The sequence below is a fragment of the Oxyura jamaicensis genome, chromosome 3 (assembly GCF_011077185.1).
Source record: "Oxyura jamaicensis isolate SHBP4307 breed ruddy duck chromosome 3, BPBGC_Ojam_1.0, whole genome shotgun sequence".
Taxonomy (NCBI): domain Eukaryota; kingdom Metazoa; phylum Chordata; class Aves; order Anseriformes; family Anatidae; genus Oxyura; species Oxyura jamaicensis.
The window spans coordinates 97,781,774-97,798,090 of record NC_048895.1 but is presented as its reverse complement, the minus strand read 5'-3'; the positions used below and the strand labels follow the sequence as shown (position 1 = coordinate 97,798,090).

At 42.4% G+C, this 16,317-nt stretch overlaps 1 protein-coding gene across 3 annotated transcripts; it reads left to right on the top strand.

The window, feature by feature from the left end:
• The first annotated feature begins 303 nt into the window (after positions 1-303).
• Positions 304-9,237, top strand: FAM110C (family with sequence similarity 110 member C). Of its 3 annotated transcripts, XR_004749480.1 has the most exons (4): positions 306-702; positions 872-2,019; positions 5,377-5,684; positions 7,902-9,237. XR_004749480.1 is itself a non-coding variant. In XM_035321920.1 (3 exons), the coding sequence occupies exon 2, from the start codon at positions 879-881 to the stop codon at positions 1,977-1,979; it is 1,101 nt and encodes a 366-aa protein (XP_035177811.1). In that variant the 5' UTR covers positions 304-705; positions 875-878; the 3' UTR covers positions 1,980-2,019; positions 5,377-9,237. The 3 variants fall into 3 exon arrangements, 2 of the variants coding, with proteins under 2 accessions (XP_035177811.1, XP_035177810.1); XM_035321920.1 differs by having other exon boundaries at positions 304-705; positions 875-2,019; positions 5,377-9,237; XM_035321919.1 differs by having other exon boundaries at positions 5,377-9,237.
• The last annotated feature ends 7,080 nt before the right edge of the window (positions 9,238-16,317 follow it).

Here is a 16,317-nt window from a genome sequence, read left to right as displayed (position 1 = left end):
CAACCTTTCCTTGAACACCCCCAGGGACGGTGACTCCACCACCTCCCTGGGCAAACTGTTCCAATGCCTGACTGCTCTTTCTGAGATTAAAAAAAAAAAAAAAAAAAAAAAGAATAAATAAAAAAAAAAGAATAAAGAAGCTCTCTGGAAGCTCCCTCCGATTGTGACTAGCGACCACAGGGCAGACCCATCTCCCACCAGGCTCCACGAGGAAGAGCCGTGCTCCCAGCCCGCCCCAGGTGACTGCCTCCACTTTCGCATATTTAAAGCACAGCAAGCAGCTGCCCTGCCCGCTGGGAGCTGTCGGCACGGGGCGGGAGGGTTGCGTGTGTGTGGGGAAGCCCTGCCCTGTACTCCTGAAGGGCAAAGCAGCGCCGGATCCTGTCGCCGCCGCGTCGCCCTATCGCCTACACCCCCCCGACAGCACCACGCACGCCGGCCCCAACCTCGTGGGGTCCCCCCACCACCCCCGTCGCAGCCCTGCCCCGGTACCGCCGCCGGGGCCGTGCCGAGCGCCGCTCCCCGCCGCGGCGGGGCCGGGATTGGCTGCGGGGGCCGGGGGGGGCCGGGGGGGGGCCGGACACGGCCGCGGGTGGGTGCGCGGAGGAGGCTGCGTGGGGCGGCACAGCGAGAGCCCACGGCGGCGGCCGGAGGGAGCTGCGGCAGGGGGGCTCTGCTCACGGAGGGTGCAGAGCCTAAGGGTGGGTTTGGGGGGATTATTATTATTATTTTATTACTTTTATACTTTTATTTTTTTATTTTAAATTTTTATTTCATTTGTTTTATTTTATTTTATTGGTGGTGGTGGTTTTATATTTTATTTATTTATTTGGTGCCTTGCCCACGCAGGACAGGAAGCGGGGAGCCTCGCAGCTGCTATGCCCGCCGAACCGCTCAGCCGGGCCGTGAAGATGCACGCCATCCCCGACCTGCACTCCTCGCTCACCGTGCGGCTCCTCAGCAAGGGGCCCGAGTACCTGCGAAGGCAGATGGGGGCAGGCACCCCCGGCAGGAGAAGCGCGGTGGAGAGGCTGGCAGCCGACAAGGCCAAGTACGTGAAAAGCCAGCAGGTGATCGGCACCAAGCAGGAGCCCGTCACGGTGCTCAGCTCAGCCTCAGAGAGCAGCAGCGAGGCGTGCTCGGTGGAGAGCAAGATCAACAGGGACTTGGGCAGAGGGAAGGGCGCGAAGCCGCTGGAGCGGGCGAAGGCAACATGCTCCTGCCGTGCCCCCCTGCAGCACGGCCCCCCCATAGCCAGGCGCAGCACCCCCAGGAGGCAGATGCGGCCGGACTCGCTGGTGATCTACCGGCAGAAATGTGAGCTGGGGAGAGGCCAGAGCCAGGACGGCTCACGGGGGAGTTTGGTGAGGAGGCTTTTCCAAGGGCCTGGAAAGGAGAAGCAGCTGGCCTCCCCCGAGATGCCCAGAGTCATTATGGAGGACACTGCAAGCGCTGAGAGCAAAGAGCCGCCCGTGGCAAAGCATAGTGACCACGAACCGAGCAGCCATGGGGCTGAGCAGACTGCTGCTGCAAGCACCAAAGCCCCAGGGGTGTGCACAGCAGAGCTTGAGAGACCCTCAACATTGACTGTAGCTGCTGAAGAGGTCAAGGAGGTGAAGAGGAGAGGTCTCCATCGCTCCCAGTCGGACATCAGCTCTCGCTACTCCAAGTCTTTCGCTGAGTTTGATACGTTTTTTAAATACTGTGGCCTGGAGCAGGAGGTCATTGAGGATCTGGGGAGAGAGAACTTCTCAGTGGTGTCCGACAACATCTCCTTCAAGATTCGCAGCATCAGCGTGGCAACGTCCGAGAGCGACTTCACAAGGCACAGTGGGGACGAGGGGCTGCTGGAGGATGAACTCACCGAGCAGGTCCCAAGCAGCACCTCCGTGATAGAGCGCAACGCTCGGATAATCAAGTGGCTCTACACGTGTAAGAAAGCCAAGGAGACTAACAAGGTGATGCAGGAGCTGGCATGAAGGCTTCTTTCAGCATGCATTGCAACCTGGCAAACTCAAGGTGTGTGCAAAGCCTCACCCTGTTGATTTTTACATTTATCTTTCCTCTTTAGCGAGCACTAGACTTTTCATAATTTACTTTAGTCTGTTTATGAATGGTGGTGGGAACCTGTATTTTGTAGACTACTTGTCATAGTACGGCATTTTTTCAAAGCAGAAATCTGGGGCATTGCAACGAATAAAATGCAAACAAACAAACGAGTACAGCTCGCCAGACTGAGATTAGACCCCCTACAAGAAATCAAAGTGTCGGTGTCTATGAGGGCTGTCTGTCTTTTGCAGACTCCTGCTTTGTAAATAGTTTGTTTTCTGCATTTCTGCTATATTAAGTGCTGAAAAAAAAACTTAGAAAAGTATTCAACCCTGAATTACAGTAGCTTAGATAACAGACTGAAGTGAAACTATTAACAATTAGGAGTACACTCTATTTATACCGCAGTGCTACGGCTTCCCCTCCTTACTTTCCCCCACTCTCTCCTTGTTCCCTTCCTTTGATTATATATAGGCACCCCAAAGTATCAGGCAAGCAAAGCAGAGCCAGTACCACTGCTGTCAGTCTTCTTGCTGTGCGGACCGTAAAAGTTTGCTCCAGGTGATCCCTAGCATATGTTATCTGTCCTGTTTGATTGTAGTGGATTTGGCTCTTCTGAAGTGGGTTTTGCCGTGCAGCTTCATACCAGCGGCTAGAAATGAGTTGTGTGGTTTCCTTTGTATAGAGGGGTACATTGCTGTGTAAAACTAATGATAAATAATACAAATGTGCGGCATCGGGTTTTGGGATACAATCAGTACACAGGCAGAAGCAGAACAAATTTAGCCCTAGTGAAATCTGATATCCTGGTTTTAGTCAAAGCTGTGTTTACTTTGTATCTGATCTCAAAGAGCTGTGTTCTTGGAGCCTTTGGTACTGACGGTCTAGTAGACAATTGTTTCTCCTTCCAATACGCGAAGCCCTTAGGACAAGTACCACAGTATGGTCTTTAAAAATTGCATGAACAGTTCTTGATGTGAAGGATTACATGTATGTTTTCTGACAGTTTGTAATTGGTGCGTGAGAAGAGCATCACTTAGTGCAGGTACAGCTGTTGAGGGTGAGTGTGGGCCTTATGAAGGGGGGCAATGAAGTGCTCGAGTCTCTTATGTGGGTGTGGAGCTGTCACTCCAGATTCCTTTAATCTATGAAATGCAGAAATTCATTTATTTACTCAAAATAGTTTTAATTGTGTGAAAAATAGATAATTTTTAAAATTTATATTTCTCTTGAAAGGATATTTTTGTCCTGAAAGTAGAGCGAGGAGGAAGGGAAAGACGTTTTTTCACCAACATTTCAAGCTGCTTTAGATAAGAGCAGTTGTCAGGTGTCCGCCTGACAACTTAAAGAAGCATTGTTATGTGACAGATCTTTTCCCAAATTACGTCAGAGAGAAGAAAGAGCTCTTCTGATCATTCCTCCTTGCTCATCCCTCCGTGATAAAAGGCAAAGGAGATACACAAAACAAAACAGTGCAGGTGGCCAGTTGTGATGCTTGCAACCGCTGCTGGCCTCACAAAATGCTGAGGATGGATGGCACAGCTTGCTTGCTCTCTTCCACTGCAAGCAGAAGCCACATAACAAAACCAAACAAATTTCCACAAAGGGAAGCAAAATAAAAACCTGTCTGCTCCTGCATGGCCTTGCCTGTAGTAGGCTCTAGGGCCAGAACAGCAGTCATTACCACAGGATGCCAGAGCCTGCTCAGGAGGGAGCAGTTAGGCCTTTCCCCATCCATTTGCATGGTGCTGAGCATGTTCAGCACCGCAGCTGAGACAGATGTTGGTGACCACCCCAAGGAGCATGCAGTCTTCAGAGGCCAAGAACAAGGGCAAAAGCCAGGGCAGGAAGGGGAAAGTTGTTTACCAGGGACTGAGCTGGTGCAACTTCACAAAGGCTTGGTCAATGTCTATTATTTTTTTTTAACATCTCAGACAAAATAACCATTCAGAAAGGGTGCTAGCCTAACACTGTGGTAAAAAGACCTCCATGAAGTTCAAGGGACAAATATGATCATTCTGCAGTAATTTTAATTTCTAGAAACCACATGTTCTAAGACTGATTTTCCTTTAGCTGTTCTGTACCCATAGCAATGGTGTAGTCTCCCATTTAAAGTGAAATCAGAGTAGAGCACTAGGGAATGCTTTGCACTGGCAGCAATTTTCTTTGGCACCAAAATTCTGGCAGTCTAGGAAACATTAATCCACAAGGTTCATATTATAAACCCAATTTTAAACATAATACTAGAGCTGAGTCTCAGCTGATACACCTCAGTAGTAGGGCTATGATTGTTTCCAGGTTAATTTCTGGACATTTTCTGAAAAAGAAAATACCAGTTAGGCCACAGAACAGAAAAAGTTCAGAGAGGTCAGCTAGAAATAGCAGTGCACAGCACCTAGAATAAAGGACAGGAGTCACCAAGTTACCATATGTTAAATATTACAGTTACCAGGCAGAATTTAAGCTGAGTTATCTTCACATGATCCCAGGTTCAGTCCTCTAGTTATGGTGTTTACATTAATGTATACCCAAATGTTCATCTTTTGTTTCGTTCTACATTTTCTCTGACAATGCAGCATCAAGTTAGATACAGACATTTTTTACTATATCCACATATTTGGCTTTGTGGCTCTGAGACACATTTTTGAAGGCGCCTCATTTTATACAGAGGCTTGAAAAGTGTCACAGCTTCTTTGGAGAAAGAATCAAAAGCCTGTTGTCCTAAAATCTAGCATTTATTACATGTAAACAACCTTTAGAGAACTGCATAGCTCGTATGGGCCGGTGATCACCTCATTCATATTTTATGTTCTTCATTTAATTTTTCATGAGCTCTCTGAAGCCTGGTGGGATACTGTGTAAGTAAAGCAGGTACCTGAAGGATCAGGTTCCCTGACAGGTCTCATCAGAGTGATGAGTGCAGAGTCTGAACATGAGCTGAGGGTTTCAAAACACAAATTTCCTCAGTGAGATAATCATTGCTGTTTCACAGTAGGATGTTGCCTGAATTCACCTCTGCAGTTCACTTCTGCTGGCTCTTCTCACTGTCAACCCTGCTTGACTCCAAGAAAGGGGTTCACAGGACATCCTCCTTCCTGTCTTGAACTGGGATTATTCAGCCTTGTTTTTCAGCACCATTCTTACTTGAATGTCCATTATTCAAGTGGAGATCTCATGGGAGGGGAATTTACTATGTTGGCAATAACTGTAAGCAGCTGAATAAAAGCCTTGGAGTATCACCTAATGCTGTTTGATATGATAAATAATAAATTACACTTTTTTTTTTTCTTTTTTTCTTCATTTTTTCTTTTTTTTCTCTTTCATCAGAATCCTTGACTTGGAAGTTGAACAAAACCAGACACAGGAAGAAACTCTTCCCTCATCTGGCTCATGGCTACTTTGTCCAAGTTTAGCATTTTCTTCTTGCCTCCTTCCTTCGCCCCCATCCCCTGGCAGCCTCACTTTGTCACAAGCACAAAGGGTGTCCGAGAGCATGACGACAAGCTGAAATCGTGAACTGTGCCATGGCGAGGAAGCAGGAAGTGAAAGCTCCTGGCAAAGCAGAGCATGCTGTTGGCAGAAATATCCAGCATCAGGTCACCGCCCCAGGATGTCGCTCCGAGATGTGGCAGAAGGTCCGTGTCATGCACCCGTGTCTCCCCAGCAATGAGTTTGTCACCAGGGATGGGAGGAGAAAGGGGATGAAGTGGCAATGAGCCCTGGGTCAGGCCTCGCCCTGCAGGCCAGCTGGCTCCACCCAGCCGCTCAGAGGCCCTGTCCTACCAGGGCTGTTTGACCAGGGCCCATCCTGACATCAGGAGACATTGTTTGCCTGGCTGGTGAGGACTGTGGCAGCTTTATCTGGTGTGCTTGGCAAACATGCTGTAAGCTAAATCCCTGCCAAGCCACTCTTTAAGGCTGTTCATTACACACTGGGGTACCTTTTGTCCATCTAGCTTGTTCTGTAGCACAACCTCCTCAGCCCATCGGGGGAATAGCTTCTAAAACACTGCCTGAGTTGTTTTTTTTTTCCAGAAGCACAATTCTAAGAAACAGGTAGTCAAAAATTAGACAGGGTTTAACATTGTTTTTGCCATGCTGCAGAATTGTACAATTCACATTTACATGGGCTCCTCCACTGTGCTTGCAACCTATTTCTAACTCTACCAGTGGGGGTTTTGTTCCCGTGCTTGGCAGCTGGTGGCTCAATACCTGTGTTTTATGCACCAGGAGTGGGCTTACAGAATCACAGCAGGAAACTGTATCCTAGCCTATGCAAGGCCACGCTTCCCTAGTGTGGGTCTAGAGTAGAGCTGCATTCAGGATGTACAGGCCAGCATCCCTGCACTGTGACATCTTGCAAGAGTATGTGCTAAGGCACAGACACAACCATGCCAGGTAGATGTCCTGATGGGAAAAGATCCAGTGCAGACAGGACCTCACTCAATATCTTCAATAAAGTACTTCATTTGAACTGGTCAAGTGAAATGTGTTTCAAAAGCTGATAAAAAGTACTTTGGATCATCAGTGTAGGGAATGGTGCCTTCTGCAATAACTCGTGGACCTTGCTGGCTATGCCCCAGATACTTAATGCAATCTGTCATTACTTAACAGAGAATGTCTGAGACCAAAGCTTTTTTTATGTGGATATTACAAACCACAAAAAAATATATAAAATAATATAGGGCCAGTATAGGTGCCCTTTTAGTCACACCAAGGCCTATCTGACAGCTGCACAGTAAGGACTCCAGCGGGGCGTCCTGCAGAGGCTAGATGTGTGTTGCCACAGGCTCGGTGTCCTGCTTGCAGTGCCAGACTTCACCCGGTCCTTAGACCTGAGCTGTGAGGAGTCCAGAAAAAGGAGCTTTCATTCTCTGCATTCCTCTCTGCTCGCACACCGGCAGCTCTCAAGGTGCCTCTTCTGGCCCAAAACGGCTGCCAGCATGGCTGGGTGGAAGCAGAGCCCAAATGAGCACTTGAGCTGCATTTTTAAAGTGTTTGTTGCTCTCGGTAAATAAACCTGTAGGAGAGGAAAGGGCAAGAGTGAACAGTGATACTCCTAGAAAACATCCGACGTGGGAGGCCCAGTTTCCCGTTTGAACTTACACAAACGTGGCACGCTGACAGAGTCACCCCTGAAGCACTCATCAAGTGCTGCAGTTGACAGCAGTTAAATTCACAACAAGATGGCTGGGTTGCATTTACATATGTTTTAAATGTGCTTGTCAGTCACTGAATAGTTAGTTCTCAATTACAGCAACAGTTTGAGAATGCAAGGCATTTGTCTTCGTTTTCTAGTGTCACGTACTAAGGTCTGCGTGTCTGAAGTTGTCTAGATAGGCAGATAACACTTCCCGATACAATAATTTTTGAGCCTGTTTTAAATTTAGGAGAAAAACAAATAGTTTGCATGAGTGAGCTTCTGCAAATGTAGAAAGAAGCTAGCACACAGGGATATCCTTGTTAAATAATAAAATTTCTGTGTGCTTCTGTTACATTATTATTTAAGGATGATTCTCAGAAAACTACAACCCAAGATGCTGCTAATATGATTTATGCACTGAAAGTGCAATTTGTAAAGGGACACAGACGAGGTTTATTAGTCATGAACATAACCTGTTGCATCTGTTCTTTTCATGCTCACTTTGCAAAGTACTTTGATGCTTTTGTCAGAAGTTGATACCTGCTTGCCTTTGAAAATATGAATTGACTGTAGATGGTTCAGAGCCCAGGAAAAATCTTTTGCTTTACGAGTCAGTGCCCCACCACAATACAAGGGAGTTATTTTGTTTGTTATCCTAGGAAGATTTTCAGTTTCATTTTCAAACTTCTGTTTGTTTTCACTTTTTCAGATGAGCGGCTCTCAACTTTGAAGTTAAGATTATAATGCTAGGAAAAAAAATAGAAGATGCATTGGTAGTGTGTTTTCAACGGTAGAAATGTTCAATTGGCTTGAAGGTACTGAACATGTCTTTATCAAAATCAATGAATGTTTCCTGGCAGAGATTAGTGAAACCAGAACTGGCCCCATTCTGAATATTTTTTTAATTCCCCATTTTTATCTTTATGGTCAGTTTAATGTGGTTGTGATGACTTTCCACATTTATGTGTGGCAAAATTTCCCTTGCTTTGTTCAAGCTTTGATAGGAACCCTGAGCCCTCTGAAGTATCATTTATTCCAGAGAAGATGTGGACGTATCTAAGATCTTCCCCTGGTAAGCTATGGATTCCCTTTATTAAAAAATATCTTCTGGATAAGCTAATAACCTACTTTTCACAGTATGCCTAGAAAGGCAGTAGATGACAATCATTCTTTCTCCATACCTCTTGTGAATGGATGATTTGGTGCTTATTCCAAAGACTGGTACTTCATTCAGCTCCTGTTACTGTTATATGGGATGGCTTTTTCTTCCATCTGTTGGGTGTTTCACTCATATCCATCAAAATGAGAAAAAATTGCTACTGTTAGTCACTACCTGTCTTTTCCCAAAAGAAGTCTTCAAGATGTTTTTACTACTTTGCTATAAAAGACAAGATTTGAAGGGCTGTTTTTTTTCAACTTTATTGATAAAGTGAGGTAAATCAGAAGTTTGGAAATGGGTTTCTATTCTTTTGGGAAACCTAAAACTGGGGCTGAGGGCAAAGACAAATCATAAATTGAATGATTTTGTCAAATGGAGTGCAAGTGTGCAGTGCTAACTGCTATTTACACCTAAGTGTTTCAACGTGCTCCAACCATGTGACAGGACAATATCCGCAGCTGTAGCATAACATGTGAAAGGTACAAAGTCTGATTTTTATGGCCTAAACGTTAATATTTGCAATAAAGACATCAGGTAGAGACTGTAATCCTTGCAATATATTGTAAATATTACTGTACAGAGATCTATATGTAACAAGTACAGATTGTTCTATTATACATGTATTACTTTTCAAAGGGAGGTAGCTCTCATGTTTTGTGAATTTGGAGAAACATTACAATGATGGACATTAAGCAGAAACTTCCCTGGGAGGAGGTTAACCTGTCATTGCCTCATATGAAGTTTCTTACATCGTCTTTTGAATCTTGTGAAATAGAGTACTGGTCAGATTTGGTATACAAGTTCCTATGTTTCTGTATTTATAGCCATGTAAATGTACCACATACTACTGAGTGCATACAAATAAAAATACCACACTGAGAGTTAATGTTATTTGTTCATTTGTTTGTTTGTTTCTTGAAAAAGTATCCTTTTATTTTTCTGTATGTCTAGCTTTTTATTTTCTGTATACTAGCTTTTACAAGCTAGTATCCCACTACCCAATTACTTTCTCTGAGTAAGGCTACAGATATTTTGGCCATACCAAGATCTCTGGATGAGAACCAAGGGTTCTTGGTAACTTTGAAATATATGAAGCCAGAGTTGTTTTACAGTATTTTAATATTTTCATTCTAGAATGTAGCTAAAAGATGCAAATTTGTTTCTGAAGGGTAGTATTTTTTTTCCAGACTTTGATATTATATTTGATTTTATTCACTGTCAAAAACTATTGTGTGCTGCAGGCAATACCACATCCATCACAAGCAAGCATGGCCAGTGCCCAAATACTGAGTGAGTCTGAAGTTCTGCTTAGAAAAAAAAAAAAAAAAAAAAAAAAAAAAAAAAAAAAAAACACCTCCAGAACCTTAACAGGTTGTCCTTTGACTGGATTCCATAGCAAGAATTCAGTGTATGTGATGCCAATTCCCTGTGTATGCATTCTGTGAAGAAAGCAGCAGAAATAATGATTGCATACAGTAAGCTTTTACCAGAGACCAGTATACTCCAGCTGTGTAATTATCATTTTGGTATGGCCTAACCTGCTCAGGTGGAAGTGTTTCATTGACAAGCATTTGAATGCAACTTGAGGTAGAGCTAACTGGTGCTCACTGTGTAGATTAAGCTCTTCCATAAAATAAATAAATAAAATAGAATAAAATAAAATAAAAAAATACCATTATTGACATAGAGCCTTCCCAGCATAAACCCTGTCTGACCTGTGACAGTAAAGGATAAAAGGCAAGTCTGAAAAGGGAAAACAATTTGTGCCTCCCTCTTTCCATGAAGGTTAACCTCCCTTAGAAATCCTTTACACGTATTGCTTCCTTTTGGGGGGGAGTCGTCATAGCCCGTGAATATCATAGAAATCACAGAATGGTTTGGGTTGGAAGGTTGGAATGGTTTGAAAGATCACCCAGTTCCAACCTCTCTGCCATGGGCAGGGACACCTCCCACCAGACCAGGTTGCTCAAAGCCCCATCCAACCTGGCCTAGAACACTTCCAGGGATGGGGCATCCACAGCTCCTCTGAGCAACCTGTTCCTGTGCCTCACCACCACCACATTAAAGAATTTCTTCTTTATATCTAATCTAAATCTAACTAAATTCTTTTAGTTTAAAACCATTACTCTTTGGAGTATCACCACACTCTGATAAAGAGTCTCTCCTCGTCTTCCCCGTAGGCACCCTTTAAGTACTGGAAGGCCTCCATAAGGTATCCATGGAGCTTTCTCTTTGCTAAGCTAAATAACCCCAACTCTCAGCTTGTCTTCATAGGAGAGGTGCTCCAGCCTCCTGATCATCTTTGTGTCCCCGTATGGACTCACTTGTAACAGGTCCATGTTTTTCTTGTGCTGGGACCCCAAAGCTGAATGCAGTGCTCCAGGTGGGGTCTCACGAGGGAAGAGCAGAGGGGGAGAATCACCTCCCTCCACTTGCTGGCCACATTTTTTTATGCAGCCCAGGATTCGGTTTCTGGTCTTCAAATGCAAATTGCCAACTCATGCTGAGCTTTTCATCCACCAGTACCAGTATCCTTGGGCTACAGCCAAGCTTAAGAACATTGTTATTAAATGAAGACCCTTCCTACAGTCCTTTATTACATAGGGTGTTTGTACCACATTTTATGATGTCCACTGGATTTCTTCGAGAAATAAGGATTTGCAAGCTCCTGTTCTTGGAGTGTCTAATGCAAGCAACCTCTTAAACTCCCCAGCTTAATGATTCACTGCTTCTCTTTTGATTCATCTCTCAGTAGTAAACAGGTGTTAGAAAGAAGCTATGCAGACTTAGAGACTGGAAAAAAGCCTCTTCAGGTGTCTAGTAAGTGTTGGTGTATTCTGAACACACAACTGTAAAATTATCTTCAAGAGCTTTTGACAAAGAACTGTCTGTGTCAATGGCATCCAAACAAGCAAATATAATGCTGAGCATTACCCTCAAAGAGATGCCTCTGAATACTGGAGGGGTTTAGCGATTGGGCCATATTTACCCTAGATTTACCCTAGATTTAACCCAATGGACTAAGGGGTAATAGATCGATGGACCTGAGTGGAACATTGCAAAATGGGATTAGAAATGACCACTCTTCTCATTTGCAGGTAATGATGTAAGAGGCAGTTAAGTCCAGGGAGGTCTTCATGACAAAAGGCATTGAGAACTTTGATCATTTACACTTGCCAACAGAAAAGGTGATATGATGGAAAATAATAATAATAATAATAATAAATCAATTAAATAAATAAATAATAAAAAGAGTTTCAAAGACAAAACAACTTCTGGATCAAAATAAGTCACACATATCTATATCCAGAAATCAGTTTAGCTCCTCAAATAAGATAAAATCCTGTGAAATTAGTTTGCACATTTGTAGGGGAGTTGGATTGCCTCAGTTATTAATATGTTTTTAAAAAAGTCTAAGAGCTTTGGTTGTTTGTATTTCACAATTTACCAGCCAACAGTCCCATGGGTGTACCAATTTTATATTCTTTTTCATTGGCTACAGCAAGAGGCAGGGCGTGGTAATCACTGACAGCTACCACAAAAACACATTGTTATTCATCAGATGTTGATCAGCATAAAACAGTGCCGAACCAACTAGAGCCAAAACGTAACTCCTCATACAAAGATACAGGCACAACTGAGCAAACTACTGGGAATGCTGGCCTTATTCCTTCCTGTCAACCCAACCTCTTCTTGCATCACTGTTTTTCTCCCTGGTGAGTAGGGTCTTAGCAACTTCCACAGTTACTCACCAGTTCGAATTGCTCATCTTGTGCTCTCTATGACGGTCCCTTTCTGTGTTTACTTTTCCACTGCTCTCATTCATGTGCTGATTATGTTACTCAAGGCATTATTCTATCCATTCTCATTCTTGTAGTCCTTTTTCTGAGTAATGTTTCCAGTTACAACCTTCTGTTCAATCTTTATTTGCCCCTATCCCAAGGAACAAGAAACTAAACATGCAAACAGATGAAAAGTGAGTGAGGTGCACAGTTAAGCAGCAGCTTACTATGTTAGAGGCCAAATCTGCCATCCATTTTCATGTACCCCTCCTGCATAACTTAGCATATCTTTTTTTCATTATTTTCCCTCTTTTCGTCTTTGACATCTGTTTGTAACATCACCCTTGGCTTGGCTTTAGCTCACTTAAATAAGATTCTCAGAGCTGTTGTGTGGCATTTTATTTGCCTGCAAAGAGCTCTGAGTTCAGCTACTGCAAAAACAAATGGCAAATCACAAATCTTTTCAAGGTAAAATGTAGTCTAAACATTCTAGGAACTTCAGTGTGGCCAAATAAAAATAAAAATAATTATTAAAAAAATAAAAATAAAAATCAGTCCAGTTCTGGTAAACTGGGCAGGCTTTGCAAGAGTAGGATCGAAAGCATAAATGAACCTGAAGTGGTTCTGTTTCGGACCCAGTTGAGAGGTACCTTCTGAACTTGCTGGAAAGACACAGCTTGCCTCTCATGAAAAAAAAAAAAAAAAAAAAAATGCTGACCAAGGACTCCTGATTTTAATTAACATTCTTTTATTTATCTATCAGGGAAAAAAAAAAAAATCACCTCTAATCTTTTGATAAAAACCTTTTTGTGGTCCCCTAAACAAAGTTATGATCCAGATAAAAAACATCCAAACATTTTCAACTGTTCAGATATTGAATCTGGACAAGAAACAGAAGGATGCCAGTTGCCCACTTTACATTTTGCTTCAAGCTTGGTCTTCATCCAAGCTCATGGTCCAGTGGAGTACACATTAGTGTTTCAAAGGACTTACAGCACATGGTGTGTCTGGCCATGGGCAAGTGCTGTGTTTTGTAGTAGGTGTATATAGTAAGTAGCATGATAAGGTCCTGGGCATGACAGCAAAACAAAAACATTGCTCAGTACAAATATCCTCATTATTAAGAGCCCCATGATATTAATTTCCTGCAGCTTTCTCTTGTGCTTCTTTTTGTTGTGACTGAACTCAAAGATGTAGGTGGCGATGATCTGTTGGTGGATGAATAATCAGGGTTACAGCTTTGCCACTATGACAAAGTATGAAACATAAAGCGAAGAAAACAAATTCCATCGGAGGAGGAAGTAAATATGGGCAGTTCTGAGTGAAATCAAATAGAGAGAAAGATGACAAACAGGAAACAAAATATTCAATCAAGTGGATGTTGTCCATAGGGAAAATTGTTCCGCATAGAACCAAATCCATCAGAAGTAAAAGACAGTGTAGCTGAACAAGAAGGTGAAAACAAAATCAATTCATTAAGAATTCTCAAACAGTTAAATACTCAAGGAATGAGGTGAACCATACAGTGGAAAGAACAAGATGTAGTTGTGATGTGGTGATGGGATTTTCAGTTGTGTGGGGGGATACAAGAAAAATGCATCATGGATAAAGTGAGAGGTCACCTGGACTATATGAATTAATTATAGACAGTAAGGATGGGTCTGCTATTGTGCATGAGTCTGATAAGCTTCTGAGGTAAAATAGAGCTGACGTGAGAAACCATTTTCACAAAGTCTTAGGGACTAGACATTGCCTTTATATGATGTTTTGCTTCTCAGGCTCAAAGGTTACCAATGTGATTCACTAATTAATTAATGGTGGTACCTGCAGGTAGAAAGAGCCACATGCTACTATGGCCAAGAGGAGGGCCGCTAAGGTATTTGGTAATAGCCTGAGCTCTTTGAAATGGTGTAACATTTCAAAAGCACTCACAACCTTGCAGAGTCATAACTCTCTTTATCAGAAGTATCTCAGAGCCACTTTTACAAACAGATGCTGGTACTGAGGGTTCAACCACATGACGAGGCCTCAGCAGTGTAACGTGCCAGCTCTTGTCCTTGAGCTGCCGTGACTGCCCAGGTGCTCCTGTCGAGGAGTGATGCAGCCTAGCCTGTAGGCAGTTTACAGCTAACGTGTGTTGCTCTGTTACTGGGGCAGGCTAACACAAACAATATCCAGCAGCACAACACATCTCACCTGTCTTTAACCCCCTAGCCGAGTCTACTCACCCCAGCCCCCTCTACAGTCAGTGACACATCCCATCTATCTAAAGATTAGGAATACTATTAGGAATGAATCATTTCTGGAGCTACCTATGTTTCATTGCTGATTGCATCAGGGGGCTAGATGACTAGATTAGATTAGACTACTATGCTTTGGCAAGTTAATGTTAGACAAGAGGAATCCTACCCTCAAACAACATTCATAACTTAAGAGGTCATCATAAATTCAGTGTCTGAAGCCATAATGCTACTGGGATTTTTAGAGAGGGGTTGCGATTTTTTAATTGTTTTTCAGTCTTTTATTGAGATATAACATTTTGGTCAGAGTGGCTACTATTTCTGAAAATCCCCAGAAATGTGTGGCTGGAAGTAGCCTGAGTATGGTGAACCCAAAATATTTCAAATCCGAAATTCCCCAGAAGAAACACTGCAGAAACAGGATATTAATTGGCAGAACATCCCCATGTAGGAAAAGAAGTTGGGTTCCTCCAAGCTAGATTGAGTTTAGGAAATATGGGATAACAGTTATATCTTGATATGGAGAGGAGGTGTAAAACGTATACGTACTTCCTTAGGAATAGACAAGTTAGTTAAAGATTAACTCAACATTTGGTACACTGATTAACTTATGGAGAGTGTGGCTGTCTAGTACAACTTCTTCACTGCTTCTTTCAGTCTCTCTTCTTAAGGTCATTTTAAACTCTCAAACTGCAGGTTAAGGTGGTGCTAACTGAGCTGTGGTGACATTTGTATATCCCTTTGATATGGCACAACACAGGAGACAAATCTGAAAGATCAAGTGGTTTGCTACTATCTCAGAAAAGACCTGGGCCTTAAGCCAAAAAACAAAGCTATTGTTGGAAAGGCAAGGAAAGTCAAGGCAAGGATTGATTACAACTGCCTTTGTATTTTTCAGAATGAAAGAGGAAAGAGCCATTTTTGAAAACAATAGTAAAGGTGTTGAAAATCAGTGGGGGAAGGATATGTGAGTCATTATTGTACATAAATGTAGATATCAAAATTGTAAAGCTTATAAAAAATCTTCCAACAGAAATATTTCATTAAAAAAAAAAAAAAAGAGTTTTATTGAGTTCATATTTTTCACAAAAGTACTGAATAAAGTTCCCCACCAATTTTTTTGATTCTTTCCCCTAAGTTACAAATCAGTGCAATCAATACATATTTGCCAGGAGGAACAACTGCAGGGCAAAACAAAACATCACAGTACATAGTGGAGGAAGCAGTACACCCAGAGTACATCTAGCCCAAAGAGAAATACATTTAGAAGTGTTGTTCAGTTTAGAATGACATCAACAACAAAAACAAATCCCATTGAAAAGTTGAACATAATTTGTTATTACTTTTTCAAGTGAACTTCAAAGAACAATAAATATTTTGAAGGGGCATCTGATGTGTAACTTTTTTTTTTTTTACAGGTAAGGACCAGAACTGCTGTGATAAGGGTTTTAGAGAGCTCTATTTTTCTCATTAATGCAAATGACTGTACTACTAAGTGTAGGCACATTACCCCATTAGTCTTAAAACCTCAACATATGAATATACATTCTGTAGTCTGTTGATATTAAAGTTTAATATCTGTTAACATTCCAGTCAGAGAAATAACTTATAAGCCATTGGAGTGCTATATAAAGATTCATTTATTTGTCTCCAGGAAAATTTTATACTTCTAATTTCAGTGGTAATGCATTGAAAAGGAAGCTTTCATATTAACTCTAAAATTGGATAATATCTTAATATGTGAATGTACAACTACCACAGCTATTAATGTGTAACAAAGTGAAAGACACTTTGGAACAAAAGTCTTAATCTGTTTGCAGTTTTCACAATTGTACTATAGTCAAAAGGAAAAAAAAAAAAAAAAAAGACAGGTCTTGTGATTTACATGTGCCATGATAAAACATGTTAGACATGGCTTGCATCAGACGGGGAAGTAAAGGCAAT